This window comes from Punica granatum, chromosome 3 (assembly GCF_007655135.1).
Source record: "Punica granatum isolate Tunisia-2019 chromosome 3, ASM765513v2, whole genome shotgun sequence".
Taxonomy (NCBI): Eukaryota; Viridiplantae; Streptophyta; class Magnoliopsida; order Myrtales; family Lythraceae; genus Punica; species Punica granatum.
In genome coordinates, this window is record NC_045129.1 from 38,219,651 (window position 1) to 38,236,479 (window position 16,829).

Genomic DNA, 16,829 nt, shown 5'->3' on the forward strand with positions numbered 1-16,829 from the left:
ACATATTATAATCATAACTAAACCTAAATGATAATACTAAATTAATTTCTATAGTCTCACATTCTTTTTCTCAATTCCTATTTTTACATAGAACTCAATCATTTATATAATATATATTAAAATCAAATTTTACATTATTTAACGATACAAATAAATTTTGATGCTTCAAGACTTATTTGTATAGTTTGCGCGGGTCATCGTCTAGTTTTCTTTATTTACAAGGGAAAAGAGGTGCACACATATAGGCAAAGAGTGTTGCTAGTGTACGGAGGCTCTAAAAAAAAAAGTTAACTTGTTATTTAATAAGAGTCTTGTTATATTATAATAATAATTTTTTAAAAAAATAACGACTTTTTTATTACTAGTAAGTATCTCATTATTTTTAAAATTATAATTTTTTTATTAAATAATAAATTTGTTATTATTTAATAAGTTTCATACATTCTCTTTTAAGGAGCCTCCGTCGGGAAGTTAAATCAGGCATTAGGCAAAACTTGATGTAATTTTTTTTTCTTTCGCTAGCAAAAACCATTAATTTGAGGTGAAATTTGAGAAGGAGGAAGAAGCCAACGACGTCGTACGGGAAGCCCGATAGCGGCTGATTTCAGCGAAGCAACTGCAACAACAAACGGCCTTTGTCTCTGTCCCCTTCACTCTCTCTGTGTCTCGAGCTGACTCACTGAGTCGGCTCTTCCCCTTCTTCCCCACTCTCTCTCTCTTCTCTCTCTCTCTCCCCAAACCCTTCCTTGTTCCTTCTCTCTACACTTCTCAGCAGACGCCTTCTCTCCCCCACCTTTCCTTCCCTCCCCGTGCCCTTTTCCGTCTTTTCCACCCGGCCCCGCCACGTAAGCATCGTCTTCTTCATAACTCACCCCTGCCACCAGAGACCCCCCCTCCGTCAATCGATAGCCCAATTCGCAGCTTCCGCCACAACTGCCTCTCAATTTAGGGTTCCTCGAATCCACCGCCTGCAGCCCCCAGGTTCGACGCCGCGCCTCAAAGCTTCGGTGCTTTGCTCTTGTTGGGACTCATGGACATTTGCCAAGTCTCAATTAGGTATCCCTCGATCTAAAGATTTAATCTTTTCGTTTTCTCAGTCGTCTTTTGTCCTGTATTGTTGCAAATTTCGATTCTGATGCTCTAGCTTGTTCTGAGTTTTTTTTTTTGTGGTGATTAGGGGTGTGATTTGTGGCGTGTTTGGTTAGGCTTGAGAACCTCCGAGATTAGGTTTAAGTCGCTACTTTTATCCAGCTTTTGGGGGGTCATCGCGTAATTGGTTTCTACGCGCTATGGCTATTGAGAAGAACAATTTTAAGGCCGCACGGTTCGATTCTGAATGTTCACCCGGAAGTAGGGACAGTATGTCTGGTGATGAAGACGAGTTCCAAGTCAGAGCCTCTGGGCCTGAATCCGATGAAGATGATGATTTCGATGATGCAGATTCGGGTGCAGGATCTGACGACTTCGATTTGTTGGAATTGGGGGAGACTGGTGCTGAGTTTTGTCAGGTGGGTAGCTCTACCTGCAGTGTTCCATTCGAGCTTTATGATCTCCCAAACTTGGAAGATGTGCTATCTGTCGATGTGTGGAATGAGTGCCTTACTGAGGAGGAAAGACTGGGTCTTGCAAAGTTCTTGCCTGATATGGACCAGGAAACGTATATGCACACCATGATGGAGCTCTTCAAGGGCTGTAATTTCCATTTTGGCAGCCCTCTGAAGAAGTTGTTTGATATGTTGAAGGGAGGACTGTGCGAGCCCAGAGTTGCACTTTATCGTGAGGGTCGGAATTCTTTTGACAAGCGGGAGCATTACCATTTTCTCAAAATGCATCAGAATGGATTAGTGAGTAATCTTTGTCAAATAAGGGATGCTTGGCTCAATTGCAGGGGCTACAGTATCGAGGAGAAGCTTCGTGTCCTGAATATCGTGAAGAGTCAGAAGAGTTTGATGTGTGAGAAGGAAGACATGGAGAGTGAATCATCTGGGAGAGAAGAATTGGCCGAGAGATTATGGAGCCGAAGGTCTAAGGACAGGAAGCTTGGACAGATAATGGGTCCCAGTTCTGTGTATGGGGTGGGTCCAGATTTGGAGCCATCTCTTGCTTTGGAGCCGGCAAAATATAGGAAGCAGAATTCAAAGGGTGTGCTGAAGTTGGGTGCTCTGAAGACTACTTCAGGGAGACAGTTGGTGAGTGGTTTGCCCACCCTTAATCCTGGTTCGGATTTGAAGTCTGGAGCATATAGTTCATTAACTCTTCCTTGGCAGAGTAAGATGGCCACGAGTGATATGGGTCTGGCAACCACTAGGATAAGGGATCGGATGCCAGGATATGATGAAGTTGAAGATCCGATTTTTGGGGCAGGTTCTCGGAGGGATCAAATTACGTCGAGTAGATTTTCGACAGAAAAACAGGGACGTTTGGCGGCAAGAAAGAAACCCGATTTTCTAAGTGGCGATGAAATAGCCATGGACGGTTTTGTGGGCTTGCCATTGTCTTCCAAGGGGGACCTGCTTGTCTATGGCAGGAATAAACATAGTAATGAACCGTTTGATGTGAGGATGATGAAAGCTAACCAGTCTAGTATAAGACCTTCCTATGACTACGTGACTAAGGCAAAGTATTCTGGAATGCATCAGGGTTTTGCTGGTGAAATTCAGAAGAAGTCTATGAAAGGCCTGAAAGGAAACCAGGGTGGGTCACATGATCCAAATGAATCATTCTGGCATGCTGGGACCGAGGAAGAGGCTTTACATATGGATCCGCAGTTGCAATTTGATGATTGGAATCCTAGGAGCAAGAAGTTGAAAGTACAAAGGGAGTCTGGTCTGAGTGTAAAATCTCACAGAGCATCCATACCTCAGATGAGTAATAGATTCTTAACTCCTGAAATGAAAGGGAGACATTCATATGAGAATATCAGTGGGAGTTCTCTGAAGAATGGGGCAATGAACATGATCCTCAATGGTGATGTCACTGAATCGGGTTCATCTGATTCATATGGTGATGATGAGAGCAACCCTCTGATGAGAAACAAGTTAGCTTATCCCAGTGGGTTTATGGAGGAACCATCTTCTCTGGTGAAGTCTAGTGTTGATGGGAAGAAGGGTAAGTTTGTTAAGAAAGAGAAGAAACAGAATGCACGTGGTTCTGACAGAGATTTGCAGAGCTATCAAAAGGATGATCTTGGTGAACATCTGTATCCTCCAGAAGAAAAAGAAGGAGGAGGAGGAGGAGATGAAGAAGAAGTATATCCTTCGAAAGGGAAGAAGAAGATGAAGAAGAGTAAGATCCGTGGTGATCCCTCTGTTCGGACCTCTACCAGAGTGAAAGAAGGCAACTTTCTGTATGGCACAGGTACTGATGATCGGAAAAAGCCCCATAAGGTGCATAAGAATGACCAGTTAGAAGTTAGACCTAGTGAAGGGCTAGCTGTTTCACCACTAGTGACTGATCCAATCGAGGGTAAGCAGACAGGAGTAGGGAGTGTTCATGATTATGCAGTTGTGGAGGAAGATGGTCTGATTGAAAAACACCCGCTGGCGGACGGGAAAAGAGCGAGTAAACGGCGGAAGAAAGTTAAGAACATGAATACATCTGATGCTACTGTGTCGGTGCGCAACTTAGCTAAAAGAAAGCGGAAAGGAAAAGCAGTGGAGACGGCTGATCATGATGATGATGGTAATAGATTGCATGCGGATACTCAGCAGGAAATTCATGCAAATGCACAGCAGGAAATTGAGGAGCCTAGTCTGTTGGAAAAGCAGATAGGCCAGAAGACGGGGGATGATGGAGTTGCCTCTGATAATGAAACTTCTGAGATGCCTATAGTTGACACAGGTGTCCCTGATATGGAGCTCGATAGTGGACCACCAAAGAAATCCTTTACATTGATAACCCCGACAGTACACACAGATTTTTCATTTTCGATTATTCATCTCCTCTCAGCGGTTCGAGTTGCAATGATTAGTCCGCCCCTAGAAGATTCTTTAGATGTCGGTCCCCAAATGGAAGATGCTGGCAGAATCCAGGAAGGTGGCATCAATGAAGAATCCTCCTCACAGAAGAATGTGGATGCGGCTGGTAATTCTGAGCAAGAGCCACAATGTAATGCTCCATGTCTTACTATTCAGGAGATTGTCAATCGTGTGAGGTCAAATCCTGGGGATCCCTGTATTCTGGAGACACAGGAGCCGCTTCAAGATTTAGTTAGGGGAGTTTTAAAGAGCTTCTCATCCAAATCGGCGTCCTTAGGGGCAAAGGGCTGGAAGGCACTTGTGGTCTACGAGAGACTGAAAAAGCGTTGGCGCTGGACTGGTCCAGTACCTTATAATCTACCTGATCATGAAACCATTGAGGAGGTGACTTCTCCTGAAGCATGGGGCCTTCCTCATAAAATGCTTGTCAAACTGGTTGATTCATTTGCCAGTTGGCTTAAGAGCAGCCAAGACACTCTTCAGAAACTAGGCAGTCTGCCTCCTCCTCCATTGGAACTGATGCAGTGTAATGTGGATGAGAAGGAAAGGTTTCGTGACCTGAGAGCCCAGAAGAGCCTCAACACTATATACCCGAGCTCTGAGGAGGTAAGGGAGTATTTTCGCAGGGAGGAATTTCTCAGATACTCGATTCCCGACAGGGCCTTCCAATACACGGCTGCTGATGGTAAGAAATCTGTTGTGGCACCCCTAAGAAGATGCGGTGGGAAGCCTACTTCGAAGGCTCGTGATCACTTCATGCTGAAGCGTGATCGCCCTCCGCATGTCACAATCCTGTGCCTCGTGAGAGACGCAGCTGCCCGACTGCCTGGAAGTATCGGGACCCGTGCAGATGTGTGCACTCTGATCAGAGACTCCCAATATATAGTTGAGGATGTAACAGATGTGCAAATTAATCAAATTGTGAGCGGGGCACTGGATCGGTTGCATTACGAGCGGGATCCATGTGTACAGTTTGATGCCGAAAGGAAACTGTGGAAGTATCTGCACAGGGAGAGAGAGGAAGAAGACTTTGAGGATGACGGTACGTCTTCTACAAAGAAGTGGAGGCGGCCAAAGAAGGACACTACTGAGCCATCCGACCAAGGAACTGTGACCGTGGCTTATCATGGGTCTGGGGAACAGACTGGATATGATATGTGCTCCGATCTGAATGTGGAGCCGGCTCCAATTGATGGTGATAAGGCGGTGGACCCTATTATGACTGATGATCTGGGGCAGAACATAGGGGATATCTGTAACAATGGTGCAGAGCATACTGGGATCCCTCAGGATCAGCCAATGGTTTGGGAAGGTTTTGACTTGAATCCTCTACGGGAGAACAAATTACTCTGTCAAGAGAATTCCACTAATGAAGACTTTGATGATGAGACTTTTGGGAGAGAGCGACCAGTCGGGCTTCTAAGTGCTGGCTTGTTATGATGGATATCACAGGTAAAATTTCACTGCTATGGCATTAGTAGCCCGGCTAATTTTTAATTTCCATAGTGTCTGTCTGTAACCATTTTAACTATTCTCTCTTGGACTGAGTAGTAATATTTGTGATTATCTAATTTTTTTAACTTGATGCAACGGGGTTTTTCCATGGGCTATTAGATACTCCTCTAATAGTATTCTGAAAAATCGACGTTGTCACCCGTTTTTGCTAAAAAGATTATTATAGTTTTCTATATTGACCAGTTAATGCATTTTCAACCTTGAGATTCTCTGATATGGGAATGATGAATTTGTGCAGGTGAGAAGTGAATGATCAGCATGGAGAAAGTGGGGGCCTCGCAATTCTAAAGGTTCTCCTTTCCTCCGATCTAGAAAAAGTTTAGATGTACATTATTAATTCTACATAAGTGTAGAATATCTGGGTCGACTCTGTTGGGGTTCAAAATGATTTCTCAAATATCTCCGGCTGATTATTATTATTACATGATTACATCATTAATTCTAAGTTGCCTACCTTCAATTATTCCACAAGCATGAAGGTACCCTGTAATTATTCTTTTTTGGCCCGGATGACATGGCCTTGTTATTGATGTGCCATTAGTGTTTATAAGAGTGGTAGTTGCGGTTCAATTCCGGCGGTACAATAACATTACCATTTGTTCATATTGCATTGCAACTCACGGGTTATGTTTTTATAATGCAAAGTTTTAATTTTGGCATGCCATCTAATGATGAGGAGACTTGGGGACTTACTTAATTCATCAGTATTATGTTGGTCTCGTACACCTAAATAGAAAAAGTTACGTGCCTCATCTCCGGCTACAGCTTGCCTGTTCTTGCGGAACCTCATTACTGTGATCGAGTAAAACTGTGTATATATGCACACGTATTTGTTTTGATAATATTTAGGATACTCAGAGTATATTCCAGGGCCAGTCGCAGAATGCCGGAAACGGTCTTGATTACGTTCCTTCATGTCAACAATACAACAGATATAGAATGTAGCTAATGAATTATCTTTCGGGTTGACAACGTGGTGGCATGACTCCAAGCTCTTGGAACATCAGAAGCAACATCAGCATTGTCTTTATCCTGCAATGCTGCCTAGGGTAAGAAATAGTAGAGTTGTAGTTCCACTTGATACGAACTACAGTTTTTTTTTTTTTTGCGAGATACGAACTACATTGTAGAATATTGCTGCTATGCTATACGTACTTTGCTGGAGTTATGGCAGTCATCTAGAATTGATTTAATCGATTGAATCTTAACAGGGATATCATTACTGATCTCGTGAATCATGAATGTTAGTGGCTAAGGAGGAAGAACATATAATTTCAATATAAAAAGATATAAATGTCGATATAGATTCCTAATAATCTCCACCACCTTACTAATTACAGATCTAATCATCGTAGAGATCCCATTCCAGTAGATAAATCCAAGAAAGGATACGACTTAAAATATACTAATTTGTCAGATTGTTGTTATTCGGTATACGGATAACTGGCATCATCATGGGCTTTCCTATCATCGGTTTCACTCCAATGAAAAATCTGCGGGTTTCTATCGTCCTTGAGGCAGTGGTGCTTCCCCCTCGGAAACGTGGTCTCGTTTGGTAAGTTCGAATAGAATGAAAAGGAATGTAATGGATTTTTATATAATGAATAATTATATTAAGGGAAAAAAATTTTAGATTGAACTATAGAATATGAAGGAATAAATTTAATTATATGAACTTATTTTTCATGATATCATTCCGTATATCATATATTTAGATATACACAACTCAGAAAATATATGATATATGTAAAATTTAATAGAAATAATGGAATCGACATTTCTTAAATATTTTGAATGGATGACCATTCCATTATGTTGTAAAGAAATTTCCCTTCAAATAGAATGCTCTTTACTAACTCATATAAGTGTTTTCATATAAGAAAATGGAGTAGAATGATGGATTTCCATTTCATTCCTTTCTATTCCATCGTGACATACCAAACGGGACATGACATCCTTAAGGATAGGGGAGCTTCCCCTAGGAACTGTTGGATCGGAATGGTCTTCCCCTAGGAATCTTTGTATTACAACCCCCTTTTAACCTCTTAGCCTCTTAGGGGTGATCAAATGGCTTTTGGCTTTTGTTGGGGGGTGGGGAGGGATGTTGGTGGCTGTCCCTCGGGGGCGATAGAGATTCCTTTCCATATGACAGTTGGCCAGGAATCTCAATCTAAACCCAATAAAAATGTGGGGACAGCTACCCGGCAGGAAGGGGCTAAGTTGGCTCCTAAAATCTTGGCGGGTAAAACTAAATTATGGCCCTAATCATTGGGTGTTAGGGTTATCCACGCATTCCCTATATATTGGGGCTCCCTTGACTATGCTTCCGAGCTGCCAGCAAATAGAACAGAGATAATAAGTGATGGGCCTCTGCAAATCTTTCATCTCAATCGCCGCTCTCATCGCCAGTCTCTTCTTCTACAGTAGCAACGATAAGCAATTGAGTACTGGCCGGCTCCCCTTTTGGCATTCCGATGATTAGAGAGTCTTCAACTCCATGAACAGATAACCGGATTCCTTATAGATTCAAGGCATTTCCATCAGTGTCTTGCATTCCTTTGTCTTTCGAACGAGCATACCGGAAGGAAGTCTATATTGTCTTTCAGCAATAGGATTGTGAATCTCGAGTTATATACTATACCTAGAGGAATGCTTCGGAATAAATATTCGGATTTTAACATGCTCACTTCATTCATCTTCTGTTTGTAGAACTTCAAGACTGGTAATTTGAGCACAAAGAGATTGATTACGTAAATCAGCATTGAGTCTAATTATCACCGATTCTTAGAGTGTCGCTAATGCATAAAAAACATTGCAGCTGCCAATTCCAAACTCTTCAGAGAGTACATCGGGGTGGAATCCGGTACGGTCAGACTGTCCGACCTGCCTATAAACTCGGAAGTTGAGTTCCACGTTATCCTTTCCTTTGCAATCGACTACACGACTTCGAACAACCCTTCCCCCACGGATGGGAAATTCAACGTCTTCTGGGGGACCAGCCACCTCTCCCATTCCAACATCTCCTCGATGAAGCAAAAGCATCCCAATGTTAAGTTTGCAGTCATCCTGGGAGGAGACAGTGTTGCTGGCTGCTATGCGTACCTTGCACCAAAATCGACCAAGTCCTGGGTTACGAATGCAGTCTCATCGATCACAAGGATGGTCAGAGAGTTCGACTTGGATGGGGTAGATATCGACTATGAGCACTTCAAGGCCAGCCCCGTGGTCTTTGCAGAATGCATTGGACAGCTCATAACACTCCTGAAGAAGGACAAGGTAATTTTGTTTGCCTCGATCACTCCCTACGATAGCAGTCCGGTTCAAGACCAGTACCAAGCTCTTTGGAAGAAGTACGGGCATCTTACGTCAACTTCCAATTCTATGCATATGATCGGATTGGGGTCCCGCAGTTCGTGGGGCATTTCAACCAACAGGCCCATAACTACAACGGGGGCCATACTCTTGCGAGTTTTCTTGTTCAGACATTTTAATTTATCAATTTGGATGATATGTAAATTAAATGCTGTTTCCTCCCTGTTAATTTGTTCAGTGTCCAGCAGTAAATTATCACATATTAGTAGTTTACTCTTCAGGAAATACTTTTATATGCAGAAGATGTGGTAAGCCTTTATAATAGATTTATACGATGTCCATGATGGCTGTTCGAGGCTCCTTAAACGAGTGAACTGAACCAAAGATCCAAATATAGGTAGATCCTCCTTTGCTGTTTGAGGATTTTCCCTTATACCAAAATTATATCACCCTCTACACGCATCAGAGTTGGTGAGGATGCGGATGAGGATAATGCAAGCAGGAATCATTGGGTGTTGGATCGGGTTATTTTTATTCGATCTCGTTTTCATCCACCAGAGGCCAAATTGAAAATAAATTGCTGGATCATAAAAAGTAACAGAGCTTAGGCGGAGTAATTAGGTTATGTTTGGTTGGGCGGAAATGGTATTCCATTTCGAATCTATTCTGCGCCCGGTTCTATTCCTACGTTTGTTTGTATTCCATAGGAGGAGAATGGCCATGCCCGACTCCACCCCCTCATAGGTATTCCCGTTGGGAATAGAGAGCATAATCTCCATCTTGCCCTCAGCTCGGCCCTCCACCATCACCGATGCTCCGCATTGCTGCCTCTCAAGCTCCACCTTTGACGGCGGTCGGCACTAGGTGCCTCATGGCTCTGTCCCCCTCACTCTGTCGAGACTTGATCAGAGAAGCAGCGGGCTAAGAAGAGAGAGGAGGAGCAACACCAGAGGAGGCATCTTCTTTCCTAGAACCGAAGCCGACACACACCATTGTCAGAAAGATAGAGCTCGGAGCCCGCAACACACCCCACAAGTCGGCCAGAGGAGATGGGTAGGGTTATTCCGGCGGAGCATCCCGGAGCGAAGCGGTTTCTCATTACAGCAGGTGCTGGGAGTGAGAGATCGCATGGCTCTGGAAATCAACGGAGGCGGCAGGGCCGCCCCAGGTAGAGTAGGAGGGAAACCCAGGAGGGGGAATGCCAATGGCGCGTGGGGCTGCAGATCCATGAAATGCGGGAGGGAGTTCGGCCATGAAACCAAGGCTCGGGATCTCAGGCCCGACCTTATCCATGGCCTGACCTTAGGGCTGCTGTTCATCTTCAGAGAAGAAGATGAACAGTGGCCTTTTTAATTTTGTATTTTACATTATTGTAATATTTAAAATTAGGGGTATAGGTGTCTTTTGGCTTTGAAACATGTCATTTTTCCGTGTATTCCAATCAACCAAATATAAAATTTCGGTTTTAAGTTTTGTTATTATTTTCAACCAAACAAATAAAAGTTCAACAGAATTTTTATTATATTCCATATTTATTTTAATCCATGTCTATTTTATTATATATTAATTCTATTTCAGTGAACCAAACGTAGCCTTAGTTTTATGGATCTTTGATAATCAGTCTGATCAATTAATCAGTCAGAACACCTCGGAAACATGTTCACGGATTAAACGGAAAGAGAATTATAGCCCCGAAACAAAAGTTCTTATCATTGAAAAATGGAAACATGGAATTTATATCAATTGATACTAGTTGTGGAGGCCATGCGTTATACGGGATAGTACACCAATCCGAAAAGAAATTATAATTAAAAATAAAAAGAAAAATTCATTCGAGAGTCAAAAGTAAAATGAAAATAATAAAATAAACAAACAATATTCACGTTTAATGATAGAAAAATTTACTTTCTTAGAGCTTGCGTATATTGGTAGTCTTTCGAGATATGAAATTCACATCACCGATCTTGATAAAGAATACGAGAAAGAAAAGCAAAAATCAGAGAAAAAATGAAAAATTACGAAAAAAATCAGAGAAAAATCGAAGCATAAATTTAATCAACTCACTTGCATCTGGAGATAGATATACATTTTGAGAGCCTACATCTAGTTATAAATCCATTGTTTGAGAGCCGAATAGACCCATATATATGTGTATCATAATTTGTATTCGTAAATATCATATAGAATCTAGATAAAATATAATTCAATTTGTTTTCTTTTTATGATGAACAAATCTGATTTTTTTTAAAAAGAAAATATAATTTATATCTATATCTATATATATTAAAGCAAGATGCGATGTGAGTCTAGTTAGATGGCCTTGAAACGTTCCGTTTTTGATGGAATTTTCTCGATTTTTTTAGTTTTAAAAATTTTAAATATTTAAAATTATCAACAATATTTTCCAAAATCTTCTGTAATTATTTACCAAAAAATCTTTTGGTGAACAAAATCTTATGAAATTATCAAAAAAGAAAATTATATTTTATGTAGATTCTTTGTGATGCATTATAAATAGCAACATCATTTTCAACGTTTAGCCCTACTATGACCCCTCACAATCTCTAGGATCAATTCCATTCCTGGATGTCACGACTATTGATTCAGTGGGCACCTAATGGAGGGTTGCACTATGAGTGAGTCTATGCATTATTGTCCGAATTCAAGTATGGCTGCTGAGTTATTCATCTTTTTTCTTTTAATTTTTTTATATAAATTATTAGATGCTGATCTTACTGTGTTATATACAAGAGAACACGAACAGTATATTATTTGTTGCATGGAGTGTATATTATTGCTTCATATTAATGTTGGATGTTGAAGAAGTTTTTCGCGTGATATTGATTGATGGGTATCCTAGGTCGAATGTAACATGAACTGTATAATATTTGTTATAAGGATTGTATTATTTGAAGAAGTTGTTTACTATGATATTTTGTTGTGTTATTATTATTTTTTTTTGCTAACCCGGGGTGTCCAGGTTTCGCCCGACTAATCTCCGGGGCTCTATGAACTCTCGGTGACGCACAGAGTGGGTAATCACACCAAAGGCGTTCCGGTGACCCCAAGGGGATTCAAACCCGAGATCAAGTGTAAATTTAGGCGCACCTTAACCAGTAGATCAAACCTCTTGAAATTTTTTGTTGTGTTAATTTAGCCTTTGTTCTTTGTAGCTTTGCTATGTACTTTGACAACTTTTTCAATTTTGGCATGATCTATATTTTTTAGTAAAAAAAGGTACGAACTTTGATTTTCTCGTCACATTAGGTATCTATGCTATTTTTCATCCATTTTGCTGACTTGGTGGAAAAAAGGTGTCTATGTGGTAAATGATGTCATACCGCTTTAGCAAAAAATTAAAAAAAATTAAAGGGGAAAAAAAAGAGAGAAAGGCATTGATCATAGAAAGGGTGGGCCATCGCCCCCTAATTGGAGTCACCAGTTACCCTAAAGGGCACCAACGAGCCTAATCAAGGGAGTGGTGGACGAGATCCAGGATCTACCGTCGGAATCGGGAGAATCATCAAATTAGGAGTTCTCCTGATTTCGACAAGTAGAGCCTCGATTCCAATCACCACCATTGGGGATTATCCTCATTTCGGCAGGTAGGGCCTTGATCCCAGCCACCACTCCCCGGTCGATGCCCTCTGAGGTCACTTACAATCCCAATTGAGTTTATGATGGCTAGCCAGGGTTCTCACCCTTTCTCCAATCAAAGCATTTCTCTCTCTTTTTTTTTTTTCATTTTTCTTTAAATCTTTATTATTTTTGCTAACATGGGTAACACCATTTGGCATGTAGGCACCGTTATTTGCCGCGTCAGCAAAATGGATGAAAAATGAGATATATTTAACTTGACAAAAAACATAAAGTTCGTGCCTTTTTTTCCAAAAAAATAAAGTTCATGCATTTTTTTTAAAAAAATAAAGTTCGTGTCAAAATTGAAAAAACGGTGAAATTTCATGTTTTTTTGGATCATTAATCCTATTATAAATATAGATGGAAAAGATCTAATGCCGTTTTCATCCATATCAGCATCAGTTAATGGTAAGTCACAATTTGGACCATAAGGGTCCGTTTGATTTGTTAGATTGATTTTAATTGAATTTTGATTTTGATTTGAATGGGGTGTTTTTCAATGCTGCGGGCCCCACACTCCCTTGACCGGTCAAAGCAATTTGACTGGTAGCTGCCCTCCTCACTGAAACAACCCGGTATAAATATTTTAGGGCTGTTTGGTTTCGCAATTGTATTTTAGAATCACAATTCTAATTTAATTCTATTCACTACAAAACAAAATAACTCATACAAAGTCAAAGAGTGGGTCCCATTTTTATCACTTTTTCCCACAACAAAACAACATAACTCATACAAAGTCAAAGGGTGGGCCCCATTTATACCACTCAAAATCAAAATCAAAATCTGATTTTAAAATCCTACTATGAAACCAAACACCACCTTAGGGGTGGGACCTACAATTTTGATTTTGATGAGATAATTTGTTTTGTTGTGGGTAAAGTTAAAATCAAACTCATGATTTTAAAATCACATCCTAAAATCAAATGCCCCCTAAGTGTCTAACCAAGTGAATGTTTATGATTGGAAAAGGCAAAAGGTAACTTATAGGATTCGATGTCAAAAGGGGGCAAACTTATAAGACTATTTCTATAATTCTCCCCTTAATTTTCTTCTTCAGGCATTTTGGGATATGAAGCGTCTGTGTGCCGAATAAGTTGTCCTGAACAATGTCAAGTTTATCAATCTGGTTGATATATAAATTAAATGCTCTGTCCTCGTTGATTTGTTCGGTATCCTGTAAATTATCACATATTAGTGGTTTACGCTTCCGGAAATACTTGTAAATGCATATATGTGGTAATAAAATAGATTCATACGATGTGCAAGATGGTCGTTCTGGGCCTCTGAATCGAGTGAAGTGAACCACAGGGCCAAATATAGGTAGATCTCCTTTTGCTGTCTGCGACTTTGCTGACGTGGTGGCACCTGCATTAGTATCAGGGAAGAGCCCCTGATACTAAAATTATATCCCCCGCTACTTGCATCAGATTTGGTGAGGATGCAAATAGGTCTCGTCTGGTGTTGGATCGGTTTATTTTTATTCAGTTTTCCTCCACGAAACCGAAAATAATTGCTGGATCATAAAAGGGAGCAGAGTTTAATCGGAGTAATTAGTTTTCTGGACCTTTAGCGAACGGTAATCAGTCTGATCAAATTAATCAGAACACCTAGGGAAGCATGTTCATGGATTAAACAGAACAAAGAAATATAGAGCCGAAATTGTTTTTCTTATGATTTAAAAAATGGAAACACGGAATTTATATCAGCAGATATGGGATGAATCTATTTAGTGTTCCTCATCATAACTTCACAAATCAAGTACAAAAAAAAGAGTCCAAGAAATATCTGCAATTATAATTTATTCTCAAACTCGGATGATCAATGTAACTGCTGAACTCGGATGATCCAAGTCCGATGAACTGACTAATACTGAAAACTAAGGTTCTTCTACAGCTATAGTTTTTTATTTTTTCTCTGGAGGTCCTGGCTAAGGCCAGCTAGTTTCTGCCTTATACTTGCACCAGGGACACAGATAAGTGAGTGTGCCCCCGACATGCCCGCAGGACTGACAACTGGTTGGAAATGGTTTCGGTGGGTTTGCAGGCTTGCCGTCATTGCCCTTGGGAGCAGGGCCGGGCTTGGCAGCAGCCTCGGCGGCAGCTTTCTTCTTGATCTTTTTCTCCCTCCTCCTGATGTACAGAAACAGGAGTATGCCTGCATTGACGCCGACTGCAACTATTGCAGCGATAACCCATTTCGGAACTGATGATGAGGACGAGGACGAGGATGATTGGTATGGATCTGCCCAGGTTGGAGGAGCGAAATAGTATGGGAACTGCGGATTCATGTCATTTCCATTCCTATTGCTCGCCATTAGGAATGTATTCGGCTGAAACAAAACAAAAACAAGATAACTTAGCCAAAAGTAATTAGCTCCCTTCATCTTTGCCTACCAAACAGTCACAGCCATCAGCAAAACGATTGAGATCACCCAGAAAACTAGTTCCCAGGAAAACAGAAAACAGAGGAATCATCAGAAAACACCAAACTCTCTCCCTCACTCTTTTTCCAGTAGTACTGTGAATCTGGAGCACCTACTTTGTTTTCCTAGAAAACACGCAGAAACTCTGTTGCAACAAGATGCCAAATCGAGATAAGATAGCAAATAAGTAAAATTTAGCAAACATATTTTTCTTTGTTCTCGATATATCTAAAGACTCAAAAAAAAAAAGTTGCAGAAAGTAGCACTTACAGAGGAACTAATCAGCAGTCATGAACATGCATGTCTTCAGTGAGCAATCCTCACCAATGTTTGCATACAAGATGGAGCTTTCTTTTGGTCAACTCGTCAACAATATTAAAATGGAAAATTAATTTTAAAGAATAGTTTCTTTAATTTGAGGTCTTAACAAAGAAAACTCATGTCCTGTCGCCCGGGCAGGACAATGATTGAAGATGACTGGACAAACATGAGTACAGCTGCATGCTGAAACTTTCGGCATATGAAGTTATCATCTCACTGTATATGTAAGACATGTGCTAGAGAAATATAAAAAAAAAAATGTCAGAGGCAACAGTTAGGAGTTGACCGTTGCCCCCTCCTCCCCCCAATTTTTTGTCTTCTTCCTCTTCCTTCTTCTTCTAGCTGCGGCCTTCTTTCTTTTCTCTCCTTATTCTCTTCTTTTTTATTTTTTTTCTCCTTTTTTTTTCTACTTCAAGGGGATGCCCGAAAAAAATAAAAACCGAGAGGAAAACGGAAACCCTAACCGCAACATTCTTCCATCTATCCAAAAACCCTAGACGCTCCCTCTCTCCCTCAGCTTCTTCGACCTCAAGAAAACCCTAACGAAGAAAAAATCGAAGCTTCGGCTCTCTCTCTCTCTCTTAGTTCACGGATTCTCCCAAAGAAAAACCCTAAGCTCGAACGGCGGAACCCACTCTTAGCTCGAACGCCATTTCGGCCCTCAACTCCGACATTTTCTCTCGAAAGAAATCACGACCCACAACTCACGAATTCTCTCAAAAAAACCGGAGCTCACTCTCGCTCCAGGACCCGACAGCTCGCCCACGGCCCAACCCCCCAGCTCCCTCGTCGAACCCTCAGCTCGGACGTTGGTTTTCGCCCACAGCTCGCGCAATCTCTTTCTCCCCGCTCTCCCTAAGCTCCAGACCGGTCCGTGTACTGTCCACGGCCCAACTCCCCAGCCGAACCCGTAACTCCTCCCACAGCTCGACTCCCCAGCTCTCTCTTCCTCTTCTCGTCCTCGGCTCTCCCTTAGCTCGCTCTCGCTCGAAGATTCTCGGTCCGTCCCTCAGCTCACCGAACCCTTAGCTCGGCCGACTCGCCCATCTCCGGACCCCTCAGCTTGCCTCTCCTCCTCGGTTCCCCTTCCAACACTAATCGGGTCGGTTTCCTTTTTTTTTTTAAGATCGTACAGGGAACGCCGGGAGCGACCAGGACCGTTTGTGCCGGCCCAGTCCAGCAGTCCGTGCGGTACAGTAGTTCGGCCCAGTCCAGCAGCGGCCCAGCCCAATCATTCGGCTCGGCCCAGCGGCAGCCATCCAGCCCAGCCCAGCAACAGCCAATTCCACTTGGCCCAGTCCAAATCTCAGCAGGCCCGTTCGGCCCAATCCTCCCTTCGGAACCCAACTCGTCCAGCATTTTTATTTTTTTAATTTACAGAATCACCCATCAACTACCCGAACTAAGTAACCTTTAACCTACCCCTAGACCTGAGTGACTTGTCGGCTCTCGACTTTCAGGTCGTAAAATGACAAGTGGCGACTCCTTCTCACTTGCGTCCGTCGCGCGTCCCCTGGAAAGTGGACACTCCCAAGCCGCGTTCCAACACTAATCGAGTCGGTTTCCTTTTTTTTTAAGATCGTACAGGAAACGCCCGGAGCGACCAGGACCGTTCGTGCCGGCCCTGTCCAGCAGTCAGTGCG

The 16,829-nt window shown here is 41.9% G+C and overlaps 2 protein-coding genes and 1 long non-coding RNA gene across 3 annotated transcripts; 2 read left to right on the plus strand and 1 right to left on the minus strand.

Moving 5' to 3' along the window:
* The first annotated feature begins 639 nt into the window (after positions 1-639).
* Positions 640-6,161, plus strand: LOC116199166. Its single transcript, XM_031529457.1, has 3 exons — positions 640-1,056; positions 1,178-5,429; positions 5,731-6,161. The coding sequence occupies exon 2, from the start codon at positions 1,290-1,292 to the stop codon at positions 5,415-5,417; it is 4,128 nt and encodes a 1,375-aa protein (XP_031385317.1). The 5' UTR covers positions 640-1,056; positions 1,178-1,289; the 3' UTR covers positions 5,418-5,429; positions 5,731-6,161.
* A 2,133-nt stretch (positions 6,162-8,294) lies between these two features.
* Positions 8,295-9,103, plus strand: LOC116200620 (chitinase 1-like; the record flags this gene model as incomplete). The annotated part of the gene is given in 2 exon segments (XM_031531451.1): positions 8,295-8,850; positions 8,853-9,103. Coding segments are annotated over 2 exon segments (687 nt in total), but the record flags the coding sequence as incomplete, so codon positions are not given.
* Positions 9,104-14,225: 5,122 nt separating this feature from the next.
* LOC116199138 lies at positions 14,226-16,507 on the minus strand. The gene is made up of 2 exons (XR_004155473.1): positions 15,136-16,507; positions 14,226-14,772 (listed from the first exon to the last, which is right to left on the minus strand). It is a non-coding gene; the product is annotated as an uncharacterized LOC116199138 (long non-coding RNA).
* Positions 16,508-16,829: the final 322 nt, after the last annotated feature.